The sequence below is a fragment of the Choloepus didactylus genome, chromosome 13 (assembly GCF_015220235.1).
Source record: "Choloepus didactylus isolate mChoDid1 chromosome 13, mChoDid1.pri, whole genome shotgun sequence".
NCBI lineage: Eukaryota > Metazoa > Chordata > Mammalia > Pilosa > Megalonychidae > Choloepus > Choloepus didactylus.
The window spans coordinates 19300392-19326409 of NC_051319.1; the positions used below are offsets into that span (position 1 = coordinate 19300392).

The following is a 26018-nucleotide window of genomic DNA, read 5'->3' on the forward strand; positions in this document are numbered from 1 at the left end:
GCTGACACAGGTGTTCCGGATGCCATCGGCTGTTCTTCAGTGAAGGTATCCTCTTGTTGATGCCTTAGACTGGACACTTTTTTGGCCATAGGACTGTAAATTTGTAACCAAATAAACCCCCTTTATAAAAGCCAAGCCATTTCTGGTATTTTGTATAACGGCAGCTCTAGCAAACTGGAACAGGGCTTTAAGGTTCCAAAGTGACCAAAGGGGCCAAAGGTTCCAAACAGCATCTCTATTTGCCATCTAAATTTCCAGCACCATTGAATCTCTGGATCATATGGCCCAAGTGGCAGAGCAGCTTGCACAGCAGGCTGGACCTGTTGCAGAGCCTCCTCTTGTTCCAGTCCCCACTCAAAACTATCAGCTCTTTTTGTCACATGGTAAATGGGCAAGAGTAGCACACCCGAATGAGGAATATGTTGTCTCCAAAATCCAAAGGGGCCAGCTAGGCATTGAGCCTGTTTTTTGGTTGTAGGAGGGACCAGATGCAATAGCTTATCCTTCATCTTAGAAGGGATATCTCAACATGCCCTGCACCACTGGACACGGAAAATTTTACTGAGGTGGAAATCCCTTGAATTTTTGTTGGATTAATCCTCCATCCTCTGGAAAACAAATATCTTAATAATAAGTCTAGAGTATTTGCTATTTCTTGCTTACTAGGTCCAAACAACATTATATCTTCAATAAAATGGACCAGTGTGATGTCTTGTGGAAGGAAGAGGCAACCAAGTTCCCTTCAGTGTAGATTATGACATAGGGCTAGAGAATTGATATACCCCTGAGGTTGGACAGTGAAAGTATACTTCTGGCCTTGCAAACTATTTATGGTGGATCTTACTAACAGCTATTGAGAAAAAAAACAACTTACCAGAGCAATAGCTGCATACCAGGTGCCAGGTGATGTGTTGATTTGCTCAAGCAATGATACCACATCTGGAGTAGCAGCTGCAATCAGAGTCACCACTTGGTTAAGTTTATGATAATGCACCTTCATTCAAGATCTATCTATTTTTTGCACAGGCCAAACAGGAGAATTGAATGGAGATGTTGTGGGAATCACCACCCCTGCATCATCCAAGTCCTTGATGGTGTCACTAATCTCTGCAATCCTTCCAGGAATGCAGTATTGCTTTTGATTTACTGTTTTGCTAGGCAAAGGGAGTTCTAAAGGCTTCACTTGGCCTTTCCTATATAATAGCCCTCACTCCATAAGTCAGAGATTCAGTGTAGGGATTCTGCCAGTTGCTGATTATGTCTATTCCAATTACACATTCTAGAACTGTGGAAAATTAACAGTAAACTGTGAACTAGGACACATATGTACATTTAGGTGAGTTTCAGAGCTTTAAACTTACTTGTTCACTTGAAAAATGCATGTAATAATATATACTTTATAGTTTTGGGGTGGAAATTTAATAACTTCCTGAAAAGTAGTATGAGATTCTTGTTATGAGTTATATGACAATATCAAAATATTGTGAATTTTTAAAATCTTAATTAGCATATATATTTTCTCTAAAAATCTACTCCATAATAATTTTTCATTGAGATGAATAATCAAGCAACCTAAATATACCCATCGGTTTCACTCTATACCCTAAATCAAGCAGTATCAGGCCCCTCCTTCTACTGTTCCCCATATAAAAAGCAGCCTAGAAAAGCCATCCTATTTTATTGGTTGAATATGCTGTCCATCACATGGCATGAAAAGTACTGCCTCTGCTCTGTTTGCATTTATGAACTAACAGATGTGCTTGGTTTGAAGAAACTGATTCTTAATGGGAAGAAAAATATTGTTTAGCGTTTCACTCATTTTTTTATGTGTGGGATTTTCACTAACTTTGGAGCAGATACTCGCCAGGAAGAATGTAAGGTGAGTAATTGCACTTTTTTTTTTTTTTTAATTGCACACCTTTTAACGCAATGCATTTTTGAACTTCAGCGCATGTGTGAAATTAGGTGGCTCTGTAATTTCTTTATATTGCTAGATAGCTACATTTGTTTACAATTCAAAATCAACGAAGTAGATTAGATCATTCAGTTAACTACTAAGATCATTGAATAAGAGTTTATAAAAAGAGATAAAAATATAAACTTTATTATAAGTGGCAAGAATTATTTTCAAAATACTAAGCAATATTTGTATTTAGTATTGAAGTATATAACTATGAGAAAATGATTCCTCAAATCAGTGTTGAATTTTCTTTTATACTCAGAAGTAAATGTTAATTTTATAGTTTTTCCTTCCCTTATTATGTGAGAAGAGAGTAAGGAAAAAAGAAACCCTCAGAAATATGTAAGCTGTCATATATTAAAGAAAAGGTGTTAAATCATTTTAATCAGTAGGAGTCGGTAACTCTGCAGGAGTACATATTATTTAACATGAACAAGCAAAATTTCTATTTCTATTTCTATGGTACTTTCAGTTTCATTTTATATCATACAAGAGAATATAGAGATGTATCTATGAAGAAGAATATTTAGAATCTGAAATAGCAATTAATTTATGTCATGTCTCCCAGTTAGTCATGATGTGCCATCTCAACAAATTCATCAGGGAATTTAGTGTGAACACAAAGGACAGCAGCGAATGAGGTGATGTGCTAACATTTGTGTTAAAATATCCTTAAGTCACCAGCTGATAAAAGCTTTAAGTACAGGCATTTTTAAAATCTGTTTCTTTCCATTTGTTTCCAAATCAATTAGTGCTTTCCTTCAGGTTCACTTTTAAATAGAAAGTGACCTCTATCTACTCTTTAGGTGGTTAAAGCTTAATGGTTCCCCATCTGGTTTTTACAGAAAGACTGATTTGTGTATTACACTAGGAAAATGTTCACCAGGAACTTTAAAAATCACAATTCAGTTGTGAAACAGATTAATGGGTGTAAGTAATCTTAGCTTCAGAAGGGACCTTAGAAATCACATAAATCAATACTCATTTGAATCTAATATATGTCATGTGAATACATTTTGAAAGAAAACACTTGCTGTTTTCTGAATGTTCTTTCGATTATGAATCTGAAATTAAAAATATGTTTCAACTACATGGGCCAATTCAGTATTCTTAAGTCTCTAAGAAGGCTGATTGCATTTTAAACTTGATACTTGTTTCCTAAGCATAGAGACAGTAGGAGTCACCCCTCTTCTTTACATATTCCTTTCTCAATTGGGTTTATGCTTGAACCAGTCCTCTCCCTCTCAGGTAGACCCTGTGTGTTCTTTTCCAGTTCCTTTTCAGAGTTTATTTTTCATTCATTTGTTCATTCATTCATTCTTGCAGGTATGAATGTTTTAAATACTTGGTACTTTTAAATAGCTAAGCACTGTGCTAGATGCTAGGTGCTTACAATGGTGAACAAAACAGACATGGATCTTTAAGTCTAGTGGGAGAGATGCTCATTAATCAAATGATACATGTTATTATAAATTAACTTTGAAAATTGTTGTGAAGGAAAAGTAGGGGAAACTGTAAGCACATATAATAGGGGCATAGAAACGAGTCTGAGAAGTTAGTGACAGTGTTCCTAAGGAAGTGATATTTGAGCTGTGATCTGAAGGATGTATAGGAAATAACTAGGAGGTGGTGGGGAGGGAAGGATGGAGAATATTCCAGGTAGAGGAACGCATGTGCTAAGACTCTTATGAAGGAAGAGTAAAACATGAAGCCTTCAGGAAATGAAAGAACGCTAGTGCAGCTGGAGCACAGAAAAAAGGAAAGAGCTGAAATGAGGCAGTCATGGTTGGCACGTGGAGGTCTTTTAGGGCCTTGTAGGATGGAAATGTGATCATTATCCCAAGTCTGGAAATCTATTAGTAGGATGATGAAGGAGCTGCTTCATCTTCACCTTCATGAAGACATACTGGGAGACTCATGATGGAAGACCTGGTAAATAAAAAATATAGCACCAGCTACTACAAGCCTCAGGCTCTTGATTACTTTTCAGTTATTGCAGAGACAGAAAATTCCTTTTACTTGAAAAGCATCTGAATATTTGAGTGACAATATAGGCTTAATTTTTTTTAACCAGTGTTTTTTATTTCATTCATACAGATAATTCTTAACCAGATAATTCTTTATTTTCTACTTTAGTGGAGAGACTATATAGTGATGGAAAGATGCCTGTGTATTTTGTCTTCTATGTATTATGGCTTCTGATAAAACTTCATTAGTTCAGGCTTATGGGTATGGACAAGGCCTATCTGAATTATAACCTATTTGAAAAAGAAATGTAGCAGCATTATTGTATGTTCATGACTATAGACTCATTGAAATGACAAGCCTGGGTTGTCTATTAGAATTACTTTATCAGTGAATACATGGATATTTTTAATTAGGAAAACAAGGCTTCAAGCAAAGCATGTTAATGGTACTACAGCTCATTCATTCATTAAGTATTTAATAAACATTCATTAAACTCCCCTGCTAACTAAATACTTCCAAAAGTTTCAGAAATATTTATCTTATTTAGGAATTATATTTCATAATTCTCTGTTTTTGTTCATTAAGACATTTTAAAACTGAATAGTTAACCCTGTATTATGAAACATGATTTTTGAATGACTAAAGCTCAAATGAAGGGAATTTTAAAAATCTATTTACATATGGTTCTGTTACTAGAAATCTTGAAGCCCTTCAAGAAGGATTGCCTGGGTATTAGTGTCTCTTTCATGTATTCAGTTACATTTTTTTTAATGGAGATTGTTCATATATCATACAATTATCCAAAGATCCAAGTGTACAATCAATTGCCCATGGTACCGTCATACAGTTGTACACCCATCAACACAATTAATTTTTTTCAATTTTTAGAACATTTTCATTACTCCAGAAAAGAAAAAAGACAAAAAAAGGAAACTCCAATCCTCCTATACCCCTAACCACCCCCCCATTATTGACTTATAGTATTGATATAGTACATTTCTTACTGTCGATGAAAGAATGTTAAAATACTACTAACTGTAGTTTATAATTTGCAATAGGTATATATATTTTTTCCTCTATGCCCCTTTATTATTAACTTCTAGTTATAGTGCCATACATTTGTTTTAGATTGTGAGAGAGATTTCTAATATTTGCATTTAATCACAGACATTGTCCACTACAAGATTCACTGTTTTATTCATTCCCATCTTTTAACCTCCAACTTTCTTTCTGGTGACATATGTGACTCTGAGCTTACACTTTCCACCACCTTCACACACCATGCAGCACTGTTAGCTATTCTCACAACATGTACCATCACCTCTGTCCATTTCCAAACATTTAAGTTCACCCTAGTTGAACATTCTGCTCATAATAAGCAACTGCTCCCCAATCTTTAGGCTCATTTTATATCCTGGTAACTTATAATTCATGTCTATGAATTTACATATTATAATTAGATTATATCAGTGAGACCCTGCAATATTAGTCCTATGTGTCTGTCTTATTTCACTCAATATAGTGCCCTCAAGGCTTCTTCATCAACCCATTTTTTTTTAAGATGGTTTTGTTCACACACCATACATTCCGTCCTAAGTAAACAATTGTTGGTTGCCTGTATAGTCACATATTTATATATTCAGCACCATTGCCAATATCTATATAAAGACATCTCCATTTCTCCCACAAAGAAGGAGGAAGAGTCAAAGAAGTCAGAGAGACAAAAGAAAAAAGAAAGAGCAAGAGAGAGAAAAAAAAACCGTGACAGCTAGAAAGCAACAAAAGGAAAGATAGCATTAACCTAAAGTAGAATAAAGAGTCAGAAACATCACCAATGCCCATCCCCCTCCCCCCTATGCATTTAGCTTTGGTATATTGCCTTTGTTATATTAAAGGAAGCATAATACAATGTTTCTGTTATAGTCTCTAGTTTGCATTGATTGTATTTTCCCCCAATCCCACCCTATTTTTAACACCTTGCAATGTTGACATTCATTTGTTCTACCTCATGTAAAAACAGATTTGTACATTTTATTACAATCATTGACCACCCTAGGTTTCACTGAGTTTTACAGTCCCGGTCTTTTATCTTTCCTCTTTTGTTCTGGTGTCCCACATGGTCCTACCCTTCTTCTTTCAACCATACTCATTGTCATCTTTGTTCAGTGTACTTACATTGCTGTGCTACTATCTCCCCAAATTGCTTTCCCAACCTCTCACTCCTGTCTTTTCCTTTCTGTCTGCAGTGCTTCCTTTAGTGTTTCCTGTAGAGCAGGTATCTTGTTCACAAACTCTGTCATTGTCTGTTTGTCAGAGAATATTTTAAGCTCTCCCTCATGTTTGAAGAACAGTTTTTCTGGATATAGGATTCTTGGTTAGTGGTTTTCCTCTTTCAGAATCTTAAATATATCACCCCACTTCCTTCTTGCCTCCATGGTTTCTATTGAGAAATCCGCACATAGTCTTATTAAGCTTCCTTTGTATGTGATGGATCACTTTTCTCTTGCTGCTTTCTGGATTCTCTCTTTATCTTTGACATTTGATAATCTGATTATTAAGTGTCTTGGCATAGGCCTATTCAGATCTATTCTACTTGGGGTACACTGTGCTTCTTGGATCTGTAATTTTATGTCTTTCATAAGAGATGGGAAATTTTCATTGATTATTCCCTCTATTATTGCTTTTGATCTTTTTCCCTTCTCTTCTCCTACTGGGACACCCATGACACGTACATTCCTGCATTTCATTCTGTCCTTAAGTTCCCGGAGACATTGCTTGTATTTTTCCATTCTTTTCTCTATCTGTTCTTTTGTGCATAGGCTTTCAGGTGCCTTGTTCTCCAGTTCCTGAGTGTTTTCTTCTGCCTCTTAAGATCTGTTGTTGTATGTTTCCATTGTGTCTTCCATCTTTCGTGTTTTGCTTTTCATTTCCAAAGATTCTGCCAGTTGTTTTTTTGAACTTTCAATTTCTACCTTATGTATGCCCAGTGTTTTCATTATATGGTTCATCTGTTTTGCCATATCTTCCCTAAACTTTTTGAATTGATTTAGCATTAGTTGTTTAAGTTCCTATATGTCAGTTGAAGTGTAAATTTGTTCCTTTGACTGGGCCATAACTTCATTTTTCTTAGTGTAGGTTGTAGTTTTCTGTTGTCTAGGCATCTGGTTGCCTTGGTTACCCCAATCAGGTTTTCCCAGACCAGAATGGGCTCAGGTCCCAGAAGGAAGAAATATTCAGTATCCGGTTTCCCTGAGGGTGTCTCTTAGAAAATTGGTATACACTGTGAGGCCTCAAGTCACTGTGCTTCTCTGACCAGCAGGTGGTGCCTGTCAGCTTGTAGCTCCAGACTAGTGTAAGGACGTGTGGCCCGTGACTGTTTTCTCCCAGGCTCTGGGGTCTCATTCTGAATGGAAGGTCGGTAGTAAATCTGGGCACCACCTCTTTCCTCTTAGGGAAGATATGCCCCCTAGGGAATTTTCATTTGCATATAAATAGTTTCTTTGTCTCTCTGACTCTGCTATCTCCACCCTTGTCTGGGTCAGGGTGCTGCGAGCTGAAAATGGCTGAGGCTTTCTCTACTGAGCCAAAAAAGGGACAGAAGCCCCTTTCAGGGCCAGCCCATGGCCAACCTCTGGCTCTCCAAGGTCAGTCATCACCAAAAGCCTCTGTCTGCTTGTTGGGGATTTGGAGCTTGTATCAAGCAGTCCATGTTTGTTAATTAAAACCCCAGTTGGAGCTCAGCTGAGCTATATTCACTTGCTTGGAGAGTGCTGCTTTTTAGCACCATGAGGCTTTGCAGCTTGGGCCAAGGGGTTAGGGAGCTCCCAGTTTGGAAACATAGTTTTTACTTACAGATTTTATGCTGTGATCTCAGGCATTCCTCCCAATTCAGGCTGGTGTATGATGAGTGAACAGTCATGTTTTTCCCCCTGCAGTTATTCCATATTATTTAATAGCTGTTCCTGGTTGTTTATTAGTTGTTCCAGGGGGACAAACTGGCTTCTACTCCTCTCTGTGCCACCATCTTCTTCTTCCATGTCCAGTTACATTTTGATTTGCACTATAGAGTATAGATAAGTAGAGATCTTTTTGTTTATTATAATTACATGATTACTTGGATTGTAGCCTCATTTTTGCTGTTCAGGAAATTCAGTTTTGTTAGTGCCCCTAGATGTGATTGGGCTTATACTAACCATTTATGAGAGACTTAGTAGAAACTAGAATGTTAATTTATAAAATTTTAAAGGAGGGCATCTTAAAAAAATTAAATTAGAAAAATTTATCAAAGTAATGCATGTGTATGGTTTTAAAATATTAATTGTACCAAGACACTTTTAACAAATTAAAGAAAAAAATTGCATATATTTGTGTATCATGAAACTTTCCATAATGAAAAAAGTGTTTATCTTCTAACTTAGCAATGTAACTTTTTAGAATTTATCTTAACGTGCTAATCATGAGTATGAACAAACAATTCACAATAATGTTCTATGCAGTATTGTTTATCATATCACAGAATTGGAAAGAACTCAAATGTTTGGGAATTTGGTTAAATGAATTATGATACATTCTTATGATGTAATACTATATTGCATTCAAAATTATGCCAGAAAAATATGTAATAATATGGAAAATATTGGTGATCTATTTTTTTAAAAAAAAATTTATCTAGGAACTCCCTAGGTGGGGAAGTTTAATATTTCCAGTTTATCCCCAGTCCCTCAAGGGGGCTTTGCAAATATTTGTTGTTGTTGCTTTTGTTTTTCTTTTTTTAATTCAGTTTTATTGAGGTATATTCACATACCATACAATTATCCATGGTGTACAATCAACTGTTCATAGTACCATCATATATATAGTTGTGCCTTCATCACCCGAATCCATTTTTTAACATTTTCTTTACACCAGAAATAATAAAAATAAGAATAAAAAACAAAAGTAAAAAAGAACACCCAAATCATCCCCCCATGCTACCCCAATCTTCATTTAGTCCCTGTCCCCATTTTTCTACTCATCCATCCTTACACTGGGTAAAGGGAGTGTGATCCACAAGGTTTTCACCATCACACTGTCATCTCTTGTAAGCTACATAGTTATGGAAATGTCTTCCAGAGTCAAGGCCACTGGGTTGGAGTTTGATAGTTTCAGATATTTACTTCTAGCTATTCTAATTAACTAAAACCTAGAAAGGGATCTCTATATAGTACATAAGAATGCCTACCAGAGTGACCGCTCAACTCCATTTGAAATCTCCCAGCCATTGAAACTTTATTTTGTTTCACTTTGCTTCCCCCTTTTGGTCAAGAAGATGTTCTCAATCCCAGGCTGCCAGGTCCAGGTTCATCCCCAGGAGTCATATCCTGCATTGCCAGGGAGATTCACACACCTGGGAATCAGGTCCCATGTAGCAGCGGGGAGGGCAGTGAGTTCACCTGCTGAGTTGGCTTAGCTAGAGAGAGAGGGCCATATCTGGGCAACAAAGAGGTACTGAGAGGGAGACTCTTAGCCACAGTTATAAGTTTAGCCTCTCCTTTGTAGCAATGAGCCCCATGAATGCAAGCCCCAAGATAGAGAGCTCGGCATACCAAACCGTCAGTCCTCAGTGTTTATGAGCACATAAGCAACAACCCACGTGAGGAATTTCAACATTTCTGCATTTCCTCCCAGCTCCTCAGGGAGATCTCACCTCCTGTTCAAAGTTCCATGTATTAGTGGTATGTGAACAAGCTGGCTGTACAAGTTAAATGATTTAGTGTACTACAGAAAATATAGAACCTGATCCAGATAACCATCTCTTCCCTTGGTCTCACATGAAAGTTGATGTTTTAAAACATAGTATCATCCTTTACCTTTTGGCCTGATCTGCCCCAGTCCTAACCAGATCTGCCCCATTCACATCACTAATTGAAGTATAGTACATTTTCCAATTTATCTCCAGTCCCTCAAGGGGGTTTTGCAAATACAGTTTATTCTCTGCCCAAATTACTCTGGGATGTATTGGGGTTTCACACTAACCTGTACAAACCAACCAGATCTCTAGGTGATCTGTTTTTTAGTTAAAAGATTGCAGGCTCCAAAACAGTTTATTCACACAGATCTGTTTTTAAATTTTGTAAAAAGTAAATTATGTGTGTATATGGGATGTGTGTATGAGTGTGTGTGTGTGTGTGTGTGTGTGTGTGTGTGTAGAGAGAGAGAGAGAGAGAGAGATGGGAAGTATATATATCAAAATTTATATTCTCATAACTCAGAAATACCTTTTTGGTAAGTGAGACTGTCCTTTTATTTAAGTAAAAATGGTTGGATATTTTGGCTTTAATAAGTTAACAGTACTATGTAGTATAAAATTTCAATGTAAAACATTTTATTGTGCCATAAATTTGGTTAAGCCATAGAGGCTAGCACACTACCTGGCATATAGTAGGTTCTCAATAAATATTATTGAGTGAATAACGATTAGGATTGATTTATAATTTTTTTTTTAGAATGTTCTACATTGTCCACACTTTTTTTTAAAGAACATAGATTACTTTTTAGATCAGAAATTCACTATTAAAAAATGAACAATTTTATAGGCTAAGACTCTGCTTTTCTACTCTAAGATGTAATAAATTGATCCTTCCTTCCTGAAACTAAAATCTGAATTGTAGATATTTGTTCAGTGTCTTTTTGTTTTTTTTCCAATTTCAGTTCTTGGACATCTTCAAATAAAGAAGTGGTTATAAACAATGGTAAGACTTATAATTGACCTTATGATTCCTTGGCGGGTTGAAGAAGGGTTTTTCAGTGATAGATTTCACTGACACTGGGAGTTTCTCAAGTTAAAATCCTTTGAACTAGTATATTCTAAATTACGAGCCCAAAGAGGCTGGACCCTTATATATTTCTAGGTTTATGAGGTGCTTGGCATACTATTGTTACTAAATTACATTAATAAATTGATGACATTTAGCTTTTGTACTCACATTATTATTTGACAGATCAACAGAATAATGGAGATATGAAGCCAATCCAGAATTTCACAATACCAACCACACAGGTATGCATGTGTCAGGAAACCAGATTGAATCTTTAAAAAAAGATTTAATTACATTTCAGTCATGTCAGAGCCAATGTGAAAATATAAATAATGATTCTATTAATAACTAATATACTCTTACTTGAACTTTGAGTAGGCAAATATATTATGGTAATTCTTTAGTTAGGAAAGAACCAAAGTACTGAATTTTACTTGCTCTCTTCTATTTTCATTACAATATTCAGTTTTACTTTTGCTGCTGTCCAGACAGGAGCGCTATAGTAAAAGTTTATCTTTTGTTACTGGTGAGCTTGGGTTGCTGCTGCCTGTTAACTAATTTTTTGTTTTATCTGTATTTAAACTGGAGTAATTAGTATGGAATAGTTGGTCTAGATGACTGCTCTTCTTTCAGATAGGAACCTTCTTTTGTGACCTACAGAGTTGGGTACTGAAATGCATCGTCTTGGGCTTCCTGGAAATCTACTGATGGTTTAGTAAGATATAGAACAGTTAGAATGCCTTGCTAGTTTATATACATAAAAGTGTCTGGAGCTGCACTGTCCAGTGCAGTGGCCACTAGCCACGTATGGCTATATAAATTTCAATTCAAATAAATGAATGTTAAATAAAATAAAAAATTAAGTTCCTCAGCCTCATTAACGATAGTCCCAATGCACAACAGCCTCATGCAGCCAATGGCTGGGACAGTACAGATATAGAACATATCCAGTATTGGAGAAAGTTCTACTGGACACTGATGATCTGAAGAATTGTGATTGACTTCTAGAAGCCTCTGGTTTCTTTGTTTAAATGTTAATTTCTTTATTTAAAGCTGTAAATTATTTTGGTTCTTATGCTATTATTTTCTAAAGAGATTATTGCTATCAGTTTCATGGCATAGTGAATTTTTAAAAGTATTCTATATTGCTGATATTATTATTTCCGAAGTTTTTTTTTTGTTTGTTTTGTTTTGGTTTTGTTTGTTTGTTTTTACAATTTGGTCCTTTTCATTTTTGGTGCTTTGTGGAAATGGGTTAAGGTGCCTTTCAGGTTTGCCTATCAGTTTAGGCTTGTTATAATCTAGTCCATTCCATCTTTTCTCCTCTGCCCCACAAAGCACAGACTCTGGAGCTAGATCAGCATTATAGCAGGCTGTGAATTAACCTTGTTATTTCTAGGAGGACTTTTGTGCCATGGGAAAAAATCCATTTCTTACATTTCTTTTATTTGGTTAATTAGACTCTCAACCACAATCTGAGCAAACAAGGCCATTTAGAAAAAGAACCTTGGAATGCGTTCAGCCATCATAGTCCAGTTAATGTCTCCCTTGGTGGAGTTCCCTGCATTCTCTTCTGGTCCAAAAGAATAACAATTAAATTTAAGAATCAGACCCGGCTGGACCTTACTGATGAAGCATTTGGACAGAAGGCAACTGTGGACTCTGGCAACTCAAATTGCAGCAAAGAAAGTGCCATGTAAGTTGATCTGTTAACTACATATCCAGTTTTCTATCATTTCAGAAAAAGAGAAGTAGGCTTTTTTTGTATATGACTCTGAAATAGTTCTTTGAGGAAGTGTTTAAAGTACAAAAGGAAAGAACAAGTCAGTAATAAATTTTTAAAAGTTGTTACCTTAGCCCCAGCAATTTTCTTCTGAAAATTTAAGTAATTGGTCCCAGTAACTTGTGGAAAATGAGGGTCCTGAAATAAAGTCCCCAAACTCATTCAGAAAAAAGAAAGAGATTCCAGGACTGGTATCAACTACTCTTGTCTCACCAGGGAAGACATTACATACCACAGAGCAGGGACATACATATTCTAGTGGATAAAACAGAGAAGCCTGATGCTAGCCAGAGCATATGTTTGACTATAAGGGGTAGTCTGAAGTTGTAGAACATTGCCTATTTGTAAATGTGCAAGGGTACTTTTGAATGGCCAAATTTCAGATAATTCTTTAGGACATTTCAAAATGATTAGAATAATTAGTTTTGATATTAAATAAGCAGATTAAACAAATATCTCTTTCTAAGAGGAAATCAGTTTCCATTGCCTTTCTTTGCTTTTTAGTCATCCAAGCAAAAATTCTTTGCTTTTATTTGTTTTGGCCCAGTTGGAGAAGATCTGGTATTTCCCACTTGCTTTCTACACATCTCCCTTTCAATATTTGCTATTATAATAGATGCTTTTGGGAGAGTCTCTGCATTTCTGCATTTGTTCTGACTTGGTTTAGATGGGCAGGATGCTGTGTGTGAACCATAAATACCGTTCTAGTTTGCTAATGCTGCCGGAATGCAAAACACCAGAGATGGATTGGCTTTTATAAAAGGGGGTTTATTTGGTTACACAGTTACAGTGTTAAGGCCATAAAGTGTCCAGGTAACACATCAGCAATCGGGTACCTTCACTGGAGGATGGCCAATGGTGTCTGGAAAACCTCTGTTAGCTGGGAAGGCACATGGCTGGCGTCTGCTCCAAAGTTCTGGTTTCAAATGGCTTTCTCCCGGGACGTTCCTCTCTAGGTTGCAGTTCCTCAAAAATGTCACTCTTAGTTGCACTTGGGATATTTGTCCTCTCTCAGCTTCTCCGGAGCAAGAGTCTGCTTTCAACGGCCGTCTTCAAACTGCCTCTCATCTGCAGCTCCTGTGCTTTCTTCAAAGTGTCCCTCTTGGCTGTAGCTCCTCTTCAAAACATCACTCACAGCTTCACTGAGTTCCCTCTGACTGTCAGCTCATTTATATGGCTCCACTGATCAAGGCCCACCCTAAATGGATGGGGCCTTGCCTCCATGGAAATTATCTCATCAGAGTTATCACCTACAGTTGGGTGGGGCGCATTTCCATGCAAATCTAATCAGCACCAAAATTCCATGCAAAATTCAGCACAAGACTGAATCAAAGAATATGGCTTTTTCTGGGGGACATAATACATTCAAACCAGCACACATACTGTGTGTGTGTTGTGTGTTTGTGTCTGTGTGTATGTGTTTGAGAGAGAGAGAGAGTGAGAGAGAGAGTATGTATTCTTTATCTACTTTATATACTTTGCTGGAAACACTTTTTATTCCTGAACTTTGCTTCTCATTTACAAATTCTTGATGGGTAAAAATCTATTATATTAAAATATATTTATAAGTCATAGTAAGTATCTTGCTATTCAGAATGACTCTCTTTTGCTAGGAATTTAGGGAATTGTAAGCTTAAGCATACAGAGTCGACCCAGATTTGTTTATTCTGTTACAGCTCAACTTCTAAAGAGACTCCAGCAATTGCTGAGAGCTCAGAACATTTCCTCAGACTCTAATCAGGGTCTGATTAGGCACCAAGAGTTGGTTGCCTGGGGATAATCGTGCCTATCCTTGGCTGACTGGCCCCCCATGATTCCATTTATCCTGTCCCTAGGGTATTTCAGGGGAAAACTCAGGGTACCACAGCTTTTTCTGGGCTTTAGAAAATTTAGTGATCACTGGGAACTTAGAGATGGAAAGAATGAAAACTCAGCTTCTAGACCCGGTGAACTGTGTGACTTTACAAACAGGAGCCTAACATCATCATCTGTGAGACGGAGATGAGGGCATCTATTAACCAGCATGGTAAGTGCCTTACTATGGGTCAGGCACTGTGCTAAGTCTTTCCAGGCATGAAGAAATAACTCCCGAGTCACAGGTGCTATTATCATCCCTGCTTCAGAGGAGGACATCCAGGCTCAAAGAAGTTAAGAAACTTTCCAAAGCCATATAGTTACTTGTTAATAGAGCTGGGGTCTAAAATGTCTTTATAAAATGTCTTGGTCCCATCTCACAGGACTGTGAAAATGAAATGACTAGGGGAAGGGGAGAATGGGGAGTGACTGCTAATGGGGAAGGGGTTTCTTTTTGGGGTGATGAATTGTTCTGAAATTGATTATGGTGATTGTTGTGTAACCTTGTGAATATATTAAAAAGCACTGAATTGTAAAAAAAAAAAAAAAAGTCAGATGAAGAAATGTATGCATTAGCCCTCTGAGAACTTGTCAAGTGCTAATGGAAGCAGTAGTATTGTCTTCCTAACCTACTAAGGATAATACAAATAAAATAGTGTCTAATTACCTGGTGGAGAGGCTTAGGTAAACTTTAGTTTTCATAGCACACAAATTAATGATCGGGTGGGGCTGACTTTTTGTCTTCTTGGTCACTGCCCTAGAGCTCTACTCAGGCACATGCTCCGAGCAGAACAGCATCGGCCACTCAGGGTCCTGCTCGAGTGCACGTGTGCAGACATCCTCCAGCACCCACACAAAAAGGAGGAGCTGCAGGCTTCCAGGATGTGAGGCGCTTAAGAACCAGCTGCTGAGACTTAGTGTTCTGGATTCCTGTGACTAGAGGATTAGTGAGATGCTTTTGCTGTGTTGGCAAGGAAGTCTTAGGTCCTCAATACCCAGAATGCTGAAAGAACAAACCCAAGAGAAGACATAACCATGTAAGGTCAAAAGCCTGGATTAAAAAAAGATGACCATGTTTTAGCTTTTGGTAACAAAATGTTCAGGGAGTTGCAAATTGCTGGCAGGCAGATTTGCATGGAAGTCTTTTTAAATCTTGAAAGCTCTACAAATACAGCTTAATCCCAGCATCTGTGTATATATTGAATTTAGGCAATTGGAGTCTGAAGAATTCAGAATCTGTTTTAAATGTGGAAGAGTAGGGTGCTGGAAAGAATAAAGGGGGCTCCAGTGTTTGAGCTGCTCCTGCTCTAGGTTGTGTTTCTCCAGTGTATGTTCAGTTTCCGGTACAGAGCCTGGCACTTAGAAGACCCTCAACGAATGAGTGTTAAATTGATTCTGTTGAAATCAGGGCTCACGTTCTTTACTCTGAAGCAGAGCATGTTACAAGCTTCCATTGAAAGCCTTTTTGAGGACCTGAAGCATGGAGGAGATGGGGGACAGAGATTAGGGTGGGATCAGCAAGCCCTTGGCTATACTTTAGCTGTAGGGCCCAGCTATTCGGATCCCTTAGAAGAACTAGGAAATTCCTTTTAGAATAAGTGAGAAGTCAAATTTATAAGGTACTGTTCAAGAAATGCATTTTATTTCTTTAAAGGATTTTATTTGTAACAGACTGTCAGAATATTGTTAGGGAAATGTCTTTGCCTTAATGAGTAAATTAGCTTATCAAGTGTTTGTAGATGAATGCTTCTAAAATGTTTAAGTTTATGCTGTTAGGAAATTAAAATACTTCTTAGAAATCTCATTTATGTGTTTTATTTTGCAAACACATCTCTTTTCCTCATAAATAGTATTAATATAAAATTCAAGCCAGCCACTGAAATTTTTTTTACACTTTTTAATTGTGAAATATAACATATATAGAAAAGTAATAACTTTCAAAGTACGATTTAACAAGTAGTTAGAGAGCAAATGTTAAAGGATGTTATGGGTTACAGTTCCACAATTTCAGTTATTTCCTTATTGTGAGGTATGACATATATACAGAACTGTGATAACTTTCAAAGTACGATTTAACAAGTTGTTATACAGCAAATTTCAGAGCATGTTATATGTTACAGCGCCATCATTTCAGTTTTTTCCTTCTAGCTGTTCTAATATCCTAGAAACTAAAAAAAAACAAAAATTAAAAAAATAAAGATTCAGTATTTGTAATCCTTTGTTAAATCCTATCTTGTCTGTTGATGCCCCTCCCTCTCATTTGATCACTTTCGCAATCTTCAGATTTATCTGGGCAGTGACCACCCTAACTTGCTCATATTGGAAAGGGGCATTGACGTTATGGGGAAGGGGGTGCATCTAACTGATGTTCTTGAAGAGGCTATTGCCTCTGGGTTTTGGGACTTATCTGGCATAGGAATACTCTGGAGGATTTAAGTTTCTGAAAAATAAACTTAGTGAGTGAAACTGTTATGGAATCTCACATAGGGACTGTGCCAGTTTGAATGTATTGTGTCCCCCAAACGCCATTATCTTTGATATAATCTTGTGTGAGCAGACATTATCAGTTTTGATTAGATTTCTTTGAGTGTTTCTTTGGAGATGTGCCCCACCCAGCTGTGAGTGATGACTGATTGGATATTTCCATGGAGGCATGGCCCCACCCGTTTAGGGTGGGCCTTGATCAGTGGAGCCATGTAAATGAGGTGATGGGCAGAGGGAACTTAGTGCAGCGGACAGTGACATTTTGAAGAAGAGCTACAGCCAAGAGGGACACTTTGAAGAATGTACAGAAGCTACAGATGAGAGACAGTTTGAAGATGGTCATTGAAGGCAGACTCTCTCCTGAGAAGCTGAGAGAGGACAAATATCCCAAGTGCAACTAAGAGTGACATTTTTGAGGAACTGCAGCCTAGAGAGGAATGTCCTGGGAGAAAGCCATTTTGAAACCAGAACTTTGGAGCAGATACCAGCCACATGCTTTCCCAGCTAACAGAGGTATTCCAGACATCATTAGCCATCCTCCAGTGAAGGTACCTGATTGCTGATGTGTTACCTTGGACACTTTATGGCCTTAACACTGTAACTGTGTAACCAAATAAACCCCCTATTATAAAAGCCAATCCATCTCTGGTGTTCTGCATTCTAGCAGCATTAGCAAACTAGAACAGGGACCTAGGTATTCTTTAGTATTTTGTGGACTACTATTGTTTAGGGCTTGGCTTATTGTCAGCCACTGAAATTTATGTTTCTTGATAAGTGGGACCAAATTAATGAGATTAGATATGTATGGTACTTTTTTTCAAGCTTATATTTACACATTTTATAATTATCTAAAGTTTTTGCTTTTTTGGTTTTATAATGTATTTTGAGGTACTATAACTTAGAGACATCATAATGTCATGGAGCTGCTTCATTGTTTGTGTATTTAAAATTGTTCACATTTTCTGACTTTATTTATTTATTTATTTAATTATCATTCCTATTTTTCAATCTTATTGAAATATAAATGAAATACACTAAACTGTGCATATTTAAAGTGAAAAATTTGATCAGTTTTCACATATGTATAAAGCTACAAAAATATTGACACAACCAAGTAACAAACATTTTCATCATCCCCAAAAGTTTCCTTGTACTGCTTTGTAATCTACCCTTCCTGCCATCCCCATGTCTCCAGGCAACCACTTATCTGTTTTCTATCCTTACAGGTTAGTTTGCATTTTCTAGAACTTTATAGAAATGCAATCAAAGAATGTGCACTCTCATTTATCTGGGCTTTTTTTGCTTAGCCTAATGCTTTGATACTCTTCTATGTTTCTCCATGTATCAAAGGTTCCATTGTATGGATATACCACAACTTATTGTTGATGGGAATTTTTTTTTTCCAGTTTTTACCTATTCCAAGTGAGTTTGCCATGAGCATTCATATATACATCTTTGTAGGGGCACATATTTTCATTTCTCTAGGAGTAGAATGACTGGATCATATGATATGTGCATGTTTCACTTTTTAAGCCTTTGCCAAGCTGTTTTCCAAAGTGGTTGTGCCATTCTGCCTTTCAACCAGCATTTCTATTTTGCAGACTGTGTTGTCTCTGTTTTCTTAGGCTGTCTCTGAAGTTTGGTGATGCTGAAAATCTCAAAGGTCTTGCTATAAGGTAGGTTTTAAGACTAGAAAATAGGTAAGCTTATTATATTTTCAATATAGACACCACTTTAGGGTATCATAGATTCATCATTTAATATTTGTTCTGTGTAATTTAATCATTCAATTCAATTCATTCATTCAATTCATTCAATGTGTCATGGGCCTGCTATGTGCCCAGCACTGTGACAGGCAAAATGCCACATCTGCCACTGAAGAGCCAGTGGTGTTACATGATGGGATCTTACAGTAATGCTTTCTTTAGTTTCTAGCAAAGCATCTATAGCTACCCCCGAAGCCCCCTCCCCAAAGTGTTCTGGAGAATACATGAACCTGAGAATGCGAAACCCTTCTGAGCAAAGAATAAAATGTAAATAAAGCTCTATGGGGTTAAAGCCTGGTTTAGAGTTATTTTCTATAGCTCCTTACAATGAATAACAATTATCATTTAACAACAATGAAAAAGTCTCTGTTTTCTGAACTCCCCAGCAGACAGGCCAACCCAGGCCTACATTTTTCTGTGTTTATGCATGGAAGGATGTATCTGCTAGCTGTGGTTTATCCAAGCAGTTAGAAGCTGCTGCTGGGGATGGGGGGTGGGAATAAAAAACCAAAATGAACAAAACAACTTGAAGGCATTTAATTTTTTTCTTATAAGAATATAGTGTTTCTCTTCCTATAGGACCAATCTTTTAGAGGTGATAAGCATCTGTGTCTTTAAAGTCATGGAAAACCAGCAGATGTGTTAGGGCAGTCTTTCTATAGAACAATTCTGTTCTGTGAAAATATTTGTAAGATTCCACAGCAAAGGGGTTCTGTGGTCACACATGTTTGGGAAAGACTAAACACTCTGCCCTTCTCTTGGAGATTTGCAGTATAAATCTGTGTCTTAAAATTTCTGAGAAGACATGCTCTTAAGGAAGACTACTGTACTTTGTAACTTTCATTCATCTACAGTTTACTGTTTAACCTTGGAAAGCTTTCTTCCTCAGAACAAGTGCTGGCATATCACGGGACACTAGTGTTTTGTTGAGCAAAATTTAGAAAATGCATGTTATCTTCCTTCAGAATGACGTTATAAGGAAAACAGAAGCCCAGAAGATGACCAAACCCATCTACATATCTATTTCACAGAGAAATGGGGAATAGTTTTTATCTTATCATAATACTTTCTTTTCCAAATGGAAAATAGCTTTGTTATTTATTTTCTGACAATTGAAGTATGCAGCAGACACTGTCAGTGCCCTGTCTGTATGGTCTTGGGCTTTTCCATTTGAGAGCAGTACAGCTTACCACTTCAACTGTCAACTGTCAGCATCTGTTTGCCTAAAAGTTTCCTCTGGCCAAGGGCACTCACTGCCTCCCCTCCCTACGGCTTCAACCAATGATCAACAGTGCACAAATACCCCAGCTCCCTCTCCCTCAGGTGAGAAAACTCCAAGGCCTGTGTTCTGTCTACCCTGGATCCCAGGACTCCCCAAAAGGTTTAACTCCTAGTTGCCCACAGTGGAAAATTGCTTAATAATGCCCCCTGTTTTGGTTGCCTTTCCTTTCTCTGTCATTACTCTCTAGTCTATGTATATTTGAATGAATAAATTCCCAAATAAATTTGGGGTCACATCCTCAAATTACTTATTACATTTACATCCTTGTCTCAGCATCTGCTTCTGAAAGAACCCAAAGTATGATGAGGTAATACATAGCAGGGAAAAGGGAAAATCAGAAAATACTGAACTATAAAAAGAAGAAAATAAATCATAATCATAATCCAACCACCAGTTGTAGTCATCATTAATATTTTCATCTCTGTCCTTCCAGAAGTTTTTCTATGCAATCACATATTTTTTAATGAAAAAAGAAATCATTACAGCATATATACATTATAATTTGGACTGGAGAATATTCCATTTCAAAGTGGCTATGAAAAAGGGCTCAGGAATCAGACTGGATTCAAAACCCACTTCTAATATTATTCTCTGAGTGACCTTGCACAAGTTGTATAACTCTTCTGTGTCTTAAGATTCCTCAACTGTGAAATGTGAATAATAATATTATCTATTTCGTAGTGTTGTTGTGAAGATTAAATGCAGTAACACACATAAAGAACATAGATGGGTGCCTGGCACATAGTAAGATCTATTACTATTATTTTTAACCATAATTGTTTAGCTTGTGATTTACGTTTTTCTCATTTTTTTGCAATAATGAATACATAATCAAGAGTTGATTCTAAAAAAGAAAATAAAAACAAGCTTTTTGTGCTTTTCCTTTTGTAGAAATTTGTATTGTTTACTTTGGGGGGAGTGTCCTGTCATCTGCTTTCATTCCCATCCACCAGGAGGCTCCTGTTTGGAAGAACTGGAAAAGGGAGAGCATCTACTCAAGCCAGTTCCAGTGCCTGACAAAAGAGGGCGCTATTGTACTGTTCACAGACGATGTCCCGGGTCAGCAAATGCGGGGTGGGGGAGGGGGGGCGGCGGGGCTAATGCTGTTTTATAATCATTTTCAGATTCATCCTTACCAGTTACAAGAAGTTGTCCTTCCAGAGTTGGTTTAGTTTACACCGAGTTGAGATTATTTCCAATAATTCAATCCAAGCAACTTTTAATGCAACTGGCATTTACGCTCCGTGGAGTTACTCCTACCACTGCCAACACGTCAGCAACCTGCAGCGGTACGATGCCCTCTTGCTGCCCAGCGACACAGAGGATGTCTCAAGCCCGTGGGAGGTCACTTTTGTTGATTTCCAGGTAATAAATAAACTAAAACATACGTATTTGGTGCCCCAAATTCTCAGGCTTAGGCTCAAAACACCTGAAACAGATGCTTACCAAAAAGACGGCTGTGTACACCTTTAAAATAATATTGGTGTTTTTATCTTTCTCTCTAAGGTGTGAAATGGATAGAGTATTTCCTCTCCTTGCTGGCCTCTCCTCTCATGCAAAAAAAAGAACTTGCTTTTACATTCAGGTTTATCAGGTCACTAATAGTTATCAGTGAGGAACGCCAGCCATCCAAGCTGAGTGAAGCTGTGGTGTGAAGCCCGGTGACCCACACTTCCTGGAGTGAGAGGCCCTTCTAGGGGCAATTATTTTATTTCCTTCGTGGGGACTGCAGCAGTGATCTTATCAGCACAGATAAGAAGTACAACTGGAGCGTGAGTGACAGCTTTGGCAGTTAGCATAGGAATGGAACTGTCAGCCAGGGAGTCAAAAATATCCCAGAGATTCTTTTTAAAGTATTTGGGAAAAGGCATGAGGGTGTAAGAGGTTCCTTTTCACCACCAGAATCTCAGCCTGAGAGACATTCTGTCAAGTTCTCTGTTTACCTGTGAAAGAAGATTAACTTGCTCTTCCAACTCACTGAAATGGCAAGCAGGGATTTGCCTGTCCCTTTTATGGGCACTTTCCAACTTTCTTATATACATATATTCCGCCCCCACCCTTGGGCTTTTTCTTCCTTCCCTCACCCCCTTCCTGGAGAGGTGCACTGTAGATGAAAGGCAGTGTGGAGCAGGGAAGTTGCTTGCATTTTGGAGGCAGACATACCTGGTTTCAAATTCTTAATTGGCCACCTGGGCAAGTTACTTAACTTCTCTCAAATTCTAATTTTCTTTATGGATGTAAAACATACATAGCTTAATATATATGAAAACACTGAGGACCTTGTTGGCATGGATTAACAGTAACTGTGGATCCGTACTTATGAGTCCTCTCTGTGTGTTGGTGCCGTTGTCAACTTACCTACTTTGTCTTCACAAATTATCATAACTCTGCAAGTTAGCTGTTATGATTCCTGTTTTACAAATGGGAATGTGTTTGTGACTGAATTTCTGATAATTTAATAACTTTTCAAAGTGATATAACTGATAAGTGGTAGAGGCAGAATTTGAATCCTGGACTGTCCAGTTCCAAAAATAATATGGCACCTCTCTCTGTCTCTGTCTCTCTCTCTTTTTTTTTTACAAGAGAGAGAAGGGAGAGCAGTGAGGAGATAATAATAAAAAGAGGAATAATTTATGCATACCTAAGTAGAACAGGGAATTGATTGATTCTTACATGCACCTTGTTACAGAATTGGCTTAAGGTGACTTATGGAAATACTACAAGAAAAATGACTTTTAAAAATGAGGAAAAACTTAGGGACAAAGAAAAAACAAGGGAGAAAAAGATCAGCTAGAGACACCAGTGTGGTTGGTACATCGAACCACAAAGCCATCTGTCTGCCTTGGCAGCACAGTAATTTGGCTGTGAAGCTTTGGAGCAGCCAACATCAGAAAGAATCACACTAAGTTACATGTTCACAGGATCCCCAAGACTACTGAAAATTTGCTTTTGAGAAGTATATCTACCCCTGGTATTGTGCAACATGTACCCACAACCTCTATAGCATCCTTTCCGTAAACACATAGGCCTGCCTAATTAAAGCACCTCTCATGGGAGCAGGTGGTAGAAGGCAAGCACAGTCCAGGGCAGACATGGTGGTGGTGGTGATGGTGTCTGAGGTATGTATACAAAAGACTGCAGTCCACATCTGCAGCTTTGCTGATCTGGTTTGTTCAAGAATAAAGTATAGAGTGATTGGAGCCTGCATGGCAAACTCAGGTGCTTCTGGGAAATGAGTGAGATGGCCAGGTGGGAACTATGACAAATTGTAGTCAACATTGAAGGAGCATTTTAAAATCAACTCCAACTGACTTTTGCTTTGTAGAAATGCAGACCCATTGCTGCCGAATCTTCTGGCTTTTCAACAGAAGCCAGAAATCTGAATTTTTCATGGGAAATCTGAGTATTCAGAATTTTGGGCCAAACAAAACTCACCTGTGGACTAGATACAGGGTGTGTACATGTCCTTCAGGTATTCTCCTGCCTCACCCAAGTCTTATGAAGACTTAGTTAACCTGAGAGCATTCTCTTTGCCTGGAGTTGTAGCACCCAGTGCAGTCATCTTTTGTCTTTGAGGCGCTTGACTCTTCAGGCACTAGTTTGAAGGGAAGGCCACTCTACTTTTTCATAGGGGGAGGCAGGCCAAGAATCCCAGAAGCCAGGCCAAGCGTCTCCTTCAGGGGTTGTTTGGGTTCAATCTAGAACACTGACAATTGGGCACATAAAGCCCCTGAGCTCTATGAGTGATAGGTACCCACAATAATTTTAGCATGGAAAAATGCTAAAATGGCCACTTTAATCATAAAAATGAATTCTCAGTAAAGTACTAATAGATAATTCAACTTTCTGATGTGCCATTTTAAAGCCAGCTAGGTGACCAAATAAGGTGACTATGTGAAGGGTTATATTACTCTAAAAACCTGCAAAACATGGAGGCTGCCTTCCACAGAAGATCACTCTGGGTTTTTGGAGAAGTTGATCTGGAGCTCCCTCCCCACTTTTTAAAAAAGTTTGACAGTATTAAGAGATGAGGCAGAGTTGTTTATTTGAGCCTCTCCTAGTTCCTAGTAATTAAACCAATGAGAAAGCTTTTCTTTGTATTCTCTGTGTAAGATGCAAGGAAGGGCTGGTATATAGCTCTTCCAAAAATGGTAGCAGGTCTGTATGGTACAAATGATAATGAGGGAGAGGTAGTGGTGGAAGGAAGAAGAAACGGAACATACTGGCGGCCATAGAGTCATAAACTGAAAAGTGATTGAAGCTAGACTGCCCCAGTTTGAACTCCAGCCTCACAACACTTACTAGCTGTTACTTAACCTTCTGTGCCTCAGTTTCCTCATCAATAAATGGGGATAAAATAATAACTTATTCATTGGGCCTTGTGAGTACTAAAGGCATTAAGATAGGGTATGGTACATAAAGAAACCTACAGTAAGTGCTAGCTTTTATTATGTTTTACCTCATTGGGAATCATGATTTCCTGCCTCAAAAGACTCTTCCTGGCCAATTCCTATTGAAAGGATCAAAGGCAGAGGAACAGAGCTTTAAAACTCTTTGTGAAACTTATACTAACGCTTATAAAATTTTGAGTGTACTTTGAATTTTAGAGATATCACAGCTGCTGTGGTTTTAGATGAACTGGGAATATTCCTGAAGATCAGAATAATAGAAGTTTTATTTCAGAGCCTTGAATATGATGAGCCTCTTAATTATGACAGCCATATATCCCAGAATTTCCGTGTCAGTCCTAATTTTAAATTAATTCATTGTCCCCAGAAACACACTCACATTTGTTAGATCATATGTTCAAATTACTCAGAAAATTTGGTCACTGTAACTTAAATTTGACTAATTAGGGGCAGTGAACCCCCAGTGCAACTGGGAGGTAGAACTTAGGCGAGAAAGAATAATTCACCCTAGCTCTTTTCTTTCTCCTGATAGATCCAAGGCTTTACCATCCAGGGGGGACAATTTGCCAAGGCCCGAGACTGTGCCTCCTCCTTCTCGCCAGCCATTCTGATCGGCCTGGCAATGTCCCTGATTCTGCTGCTGGTGCTGGCCTACGCCCTGCACATGCTCATCTACTTGCGGTATCTCGATCGGCACTACGATTTCATTGCCTCTCCTGCCCACTTCCCACAGTTGAAAGCTCGAGATGTAGCAGAAGAGAAGGAGCTACTGAGGAGCCAGGGAGTTGAATGCTATGAACTGAGAAGCCAACAGATCTGCAAAATTTATGTTTAGCAGCATGGACCGCTCTCTCCTTTACAGCCTCCACAACAGGCTCTGCCAGGAGTTGTTTCTGTTATTCTGTGCTGTTTGACTTGTGTATTGAAGGTTTCCTCCAAATGGCTTGATTTTAAAAAAAGAAAGCAAATGCACAATGAGTTGCTTTTGAAGTATCCGTTGGCCTATTTAGATAGACTTGATGCAATGAAAAAGCCATCCCAGGGATCTCATAGAGACAAAATATGATTGTTGCCCCAAAGCTACCTTGAAAGCAAAGGGATAGATATTTCAAGTTAAGGGGACCAAAAAAGAGTGGTACAATAGAGAGAAAGGAAAACACACTTGGTCCTCTTTGTTTATACCAGTCTGCCTATGCTAGGTGTAGAAATAGTAAGCCCAAGGTTATCAGGAAGTTCCGAATCGACAACATTTTGTATTACATTTGTAACATAGTTGATATTTTCCAGAAATTATGCCTCAATTTTGTCCCCCCCCCCCCCCCGCCTTTCACAGAAATGTTTACAGAAGACTCCTGTCCAATATGGTAGAATATTCTTGGGCATTCCTGTCATTTACTTTGCCATTCTGTGGCAACCCAGCTCCATCTGTGAAGTAGGGGTAAAGTCTTGGCAGTACCTTATCAAACTCATCTAGTGGCAGTGCCAGAGTTTGTCTGATTTGTTTGTTTGATTTAGGCTTCTAGAATCTGCCCTAAGTGCTATTTGAAATAAGCAACAGAGCTAAGTAAGACAATTGTGCTTGCTGTACACACACAGCTTCAAGGCAAATCCCCTAAATCCCCTCCTGAGGAGAGTGTCCCTTAAACTCTCCTTAATAGAAATTGTGGAGCCACCACACCTCCTCTCACCACCCTTTCCCTCCACACGGATTCTCC

General features: G+C 38.1%; 1 protein-coding gene across 1 annotated transcript; it reads left to right on the plus strand.

The window, feature by feature from the left end:
- The first annotated feature begins 1741 nt into the window (after positions 1 to 1741).
- On the plus strand, positions 1742 to 25611 carry ATP6AP1L (ATPase H+ transporting accessory protein 1 like). The gene is made up of 7 exons (XM_037801541.1): positions 1742 to 1879; positions 10619 to 10659; positions 10909 to 10967; positions 12186 to 12421; positions 18472 to 18522; positions 21019 to 21259; positions 24836 to 25611. The coding sequence occupies exons 1-7, from the start codon at positions 1785 to 1787 to the stop codon at positions 25136 to 25138; spliced, it is 1026 nt and encodes a 341-aa protein (XP_037657469.1). The 5' UTR covers positions 1742 to 1784; the 3' UTR covers positions 25139 to 25611.
- Positions 25612 to 26018: the final 407 nt, after the last annotated feature.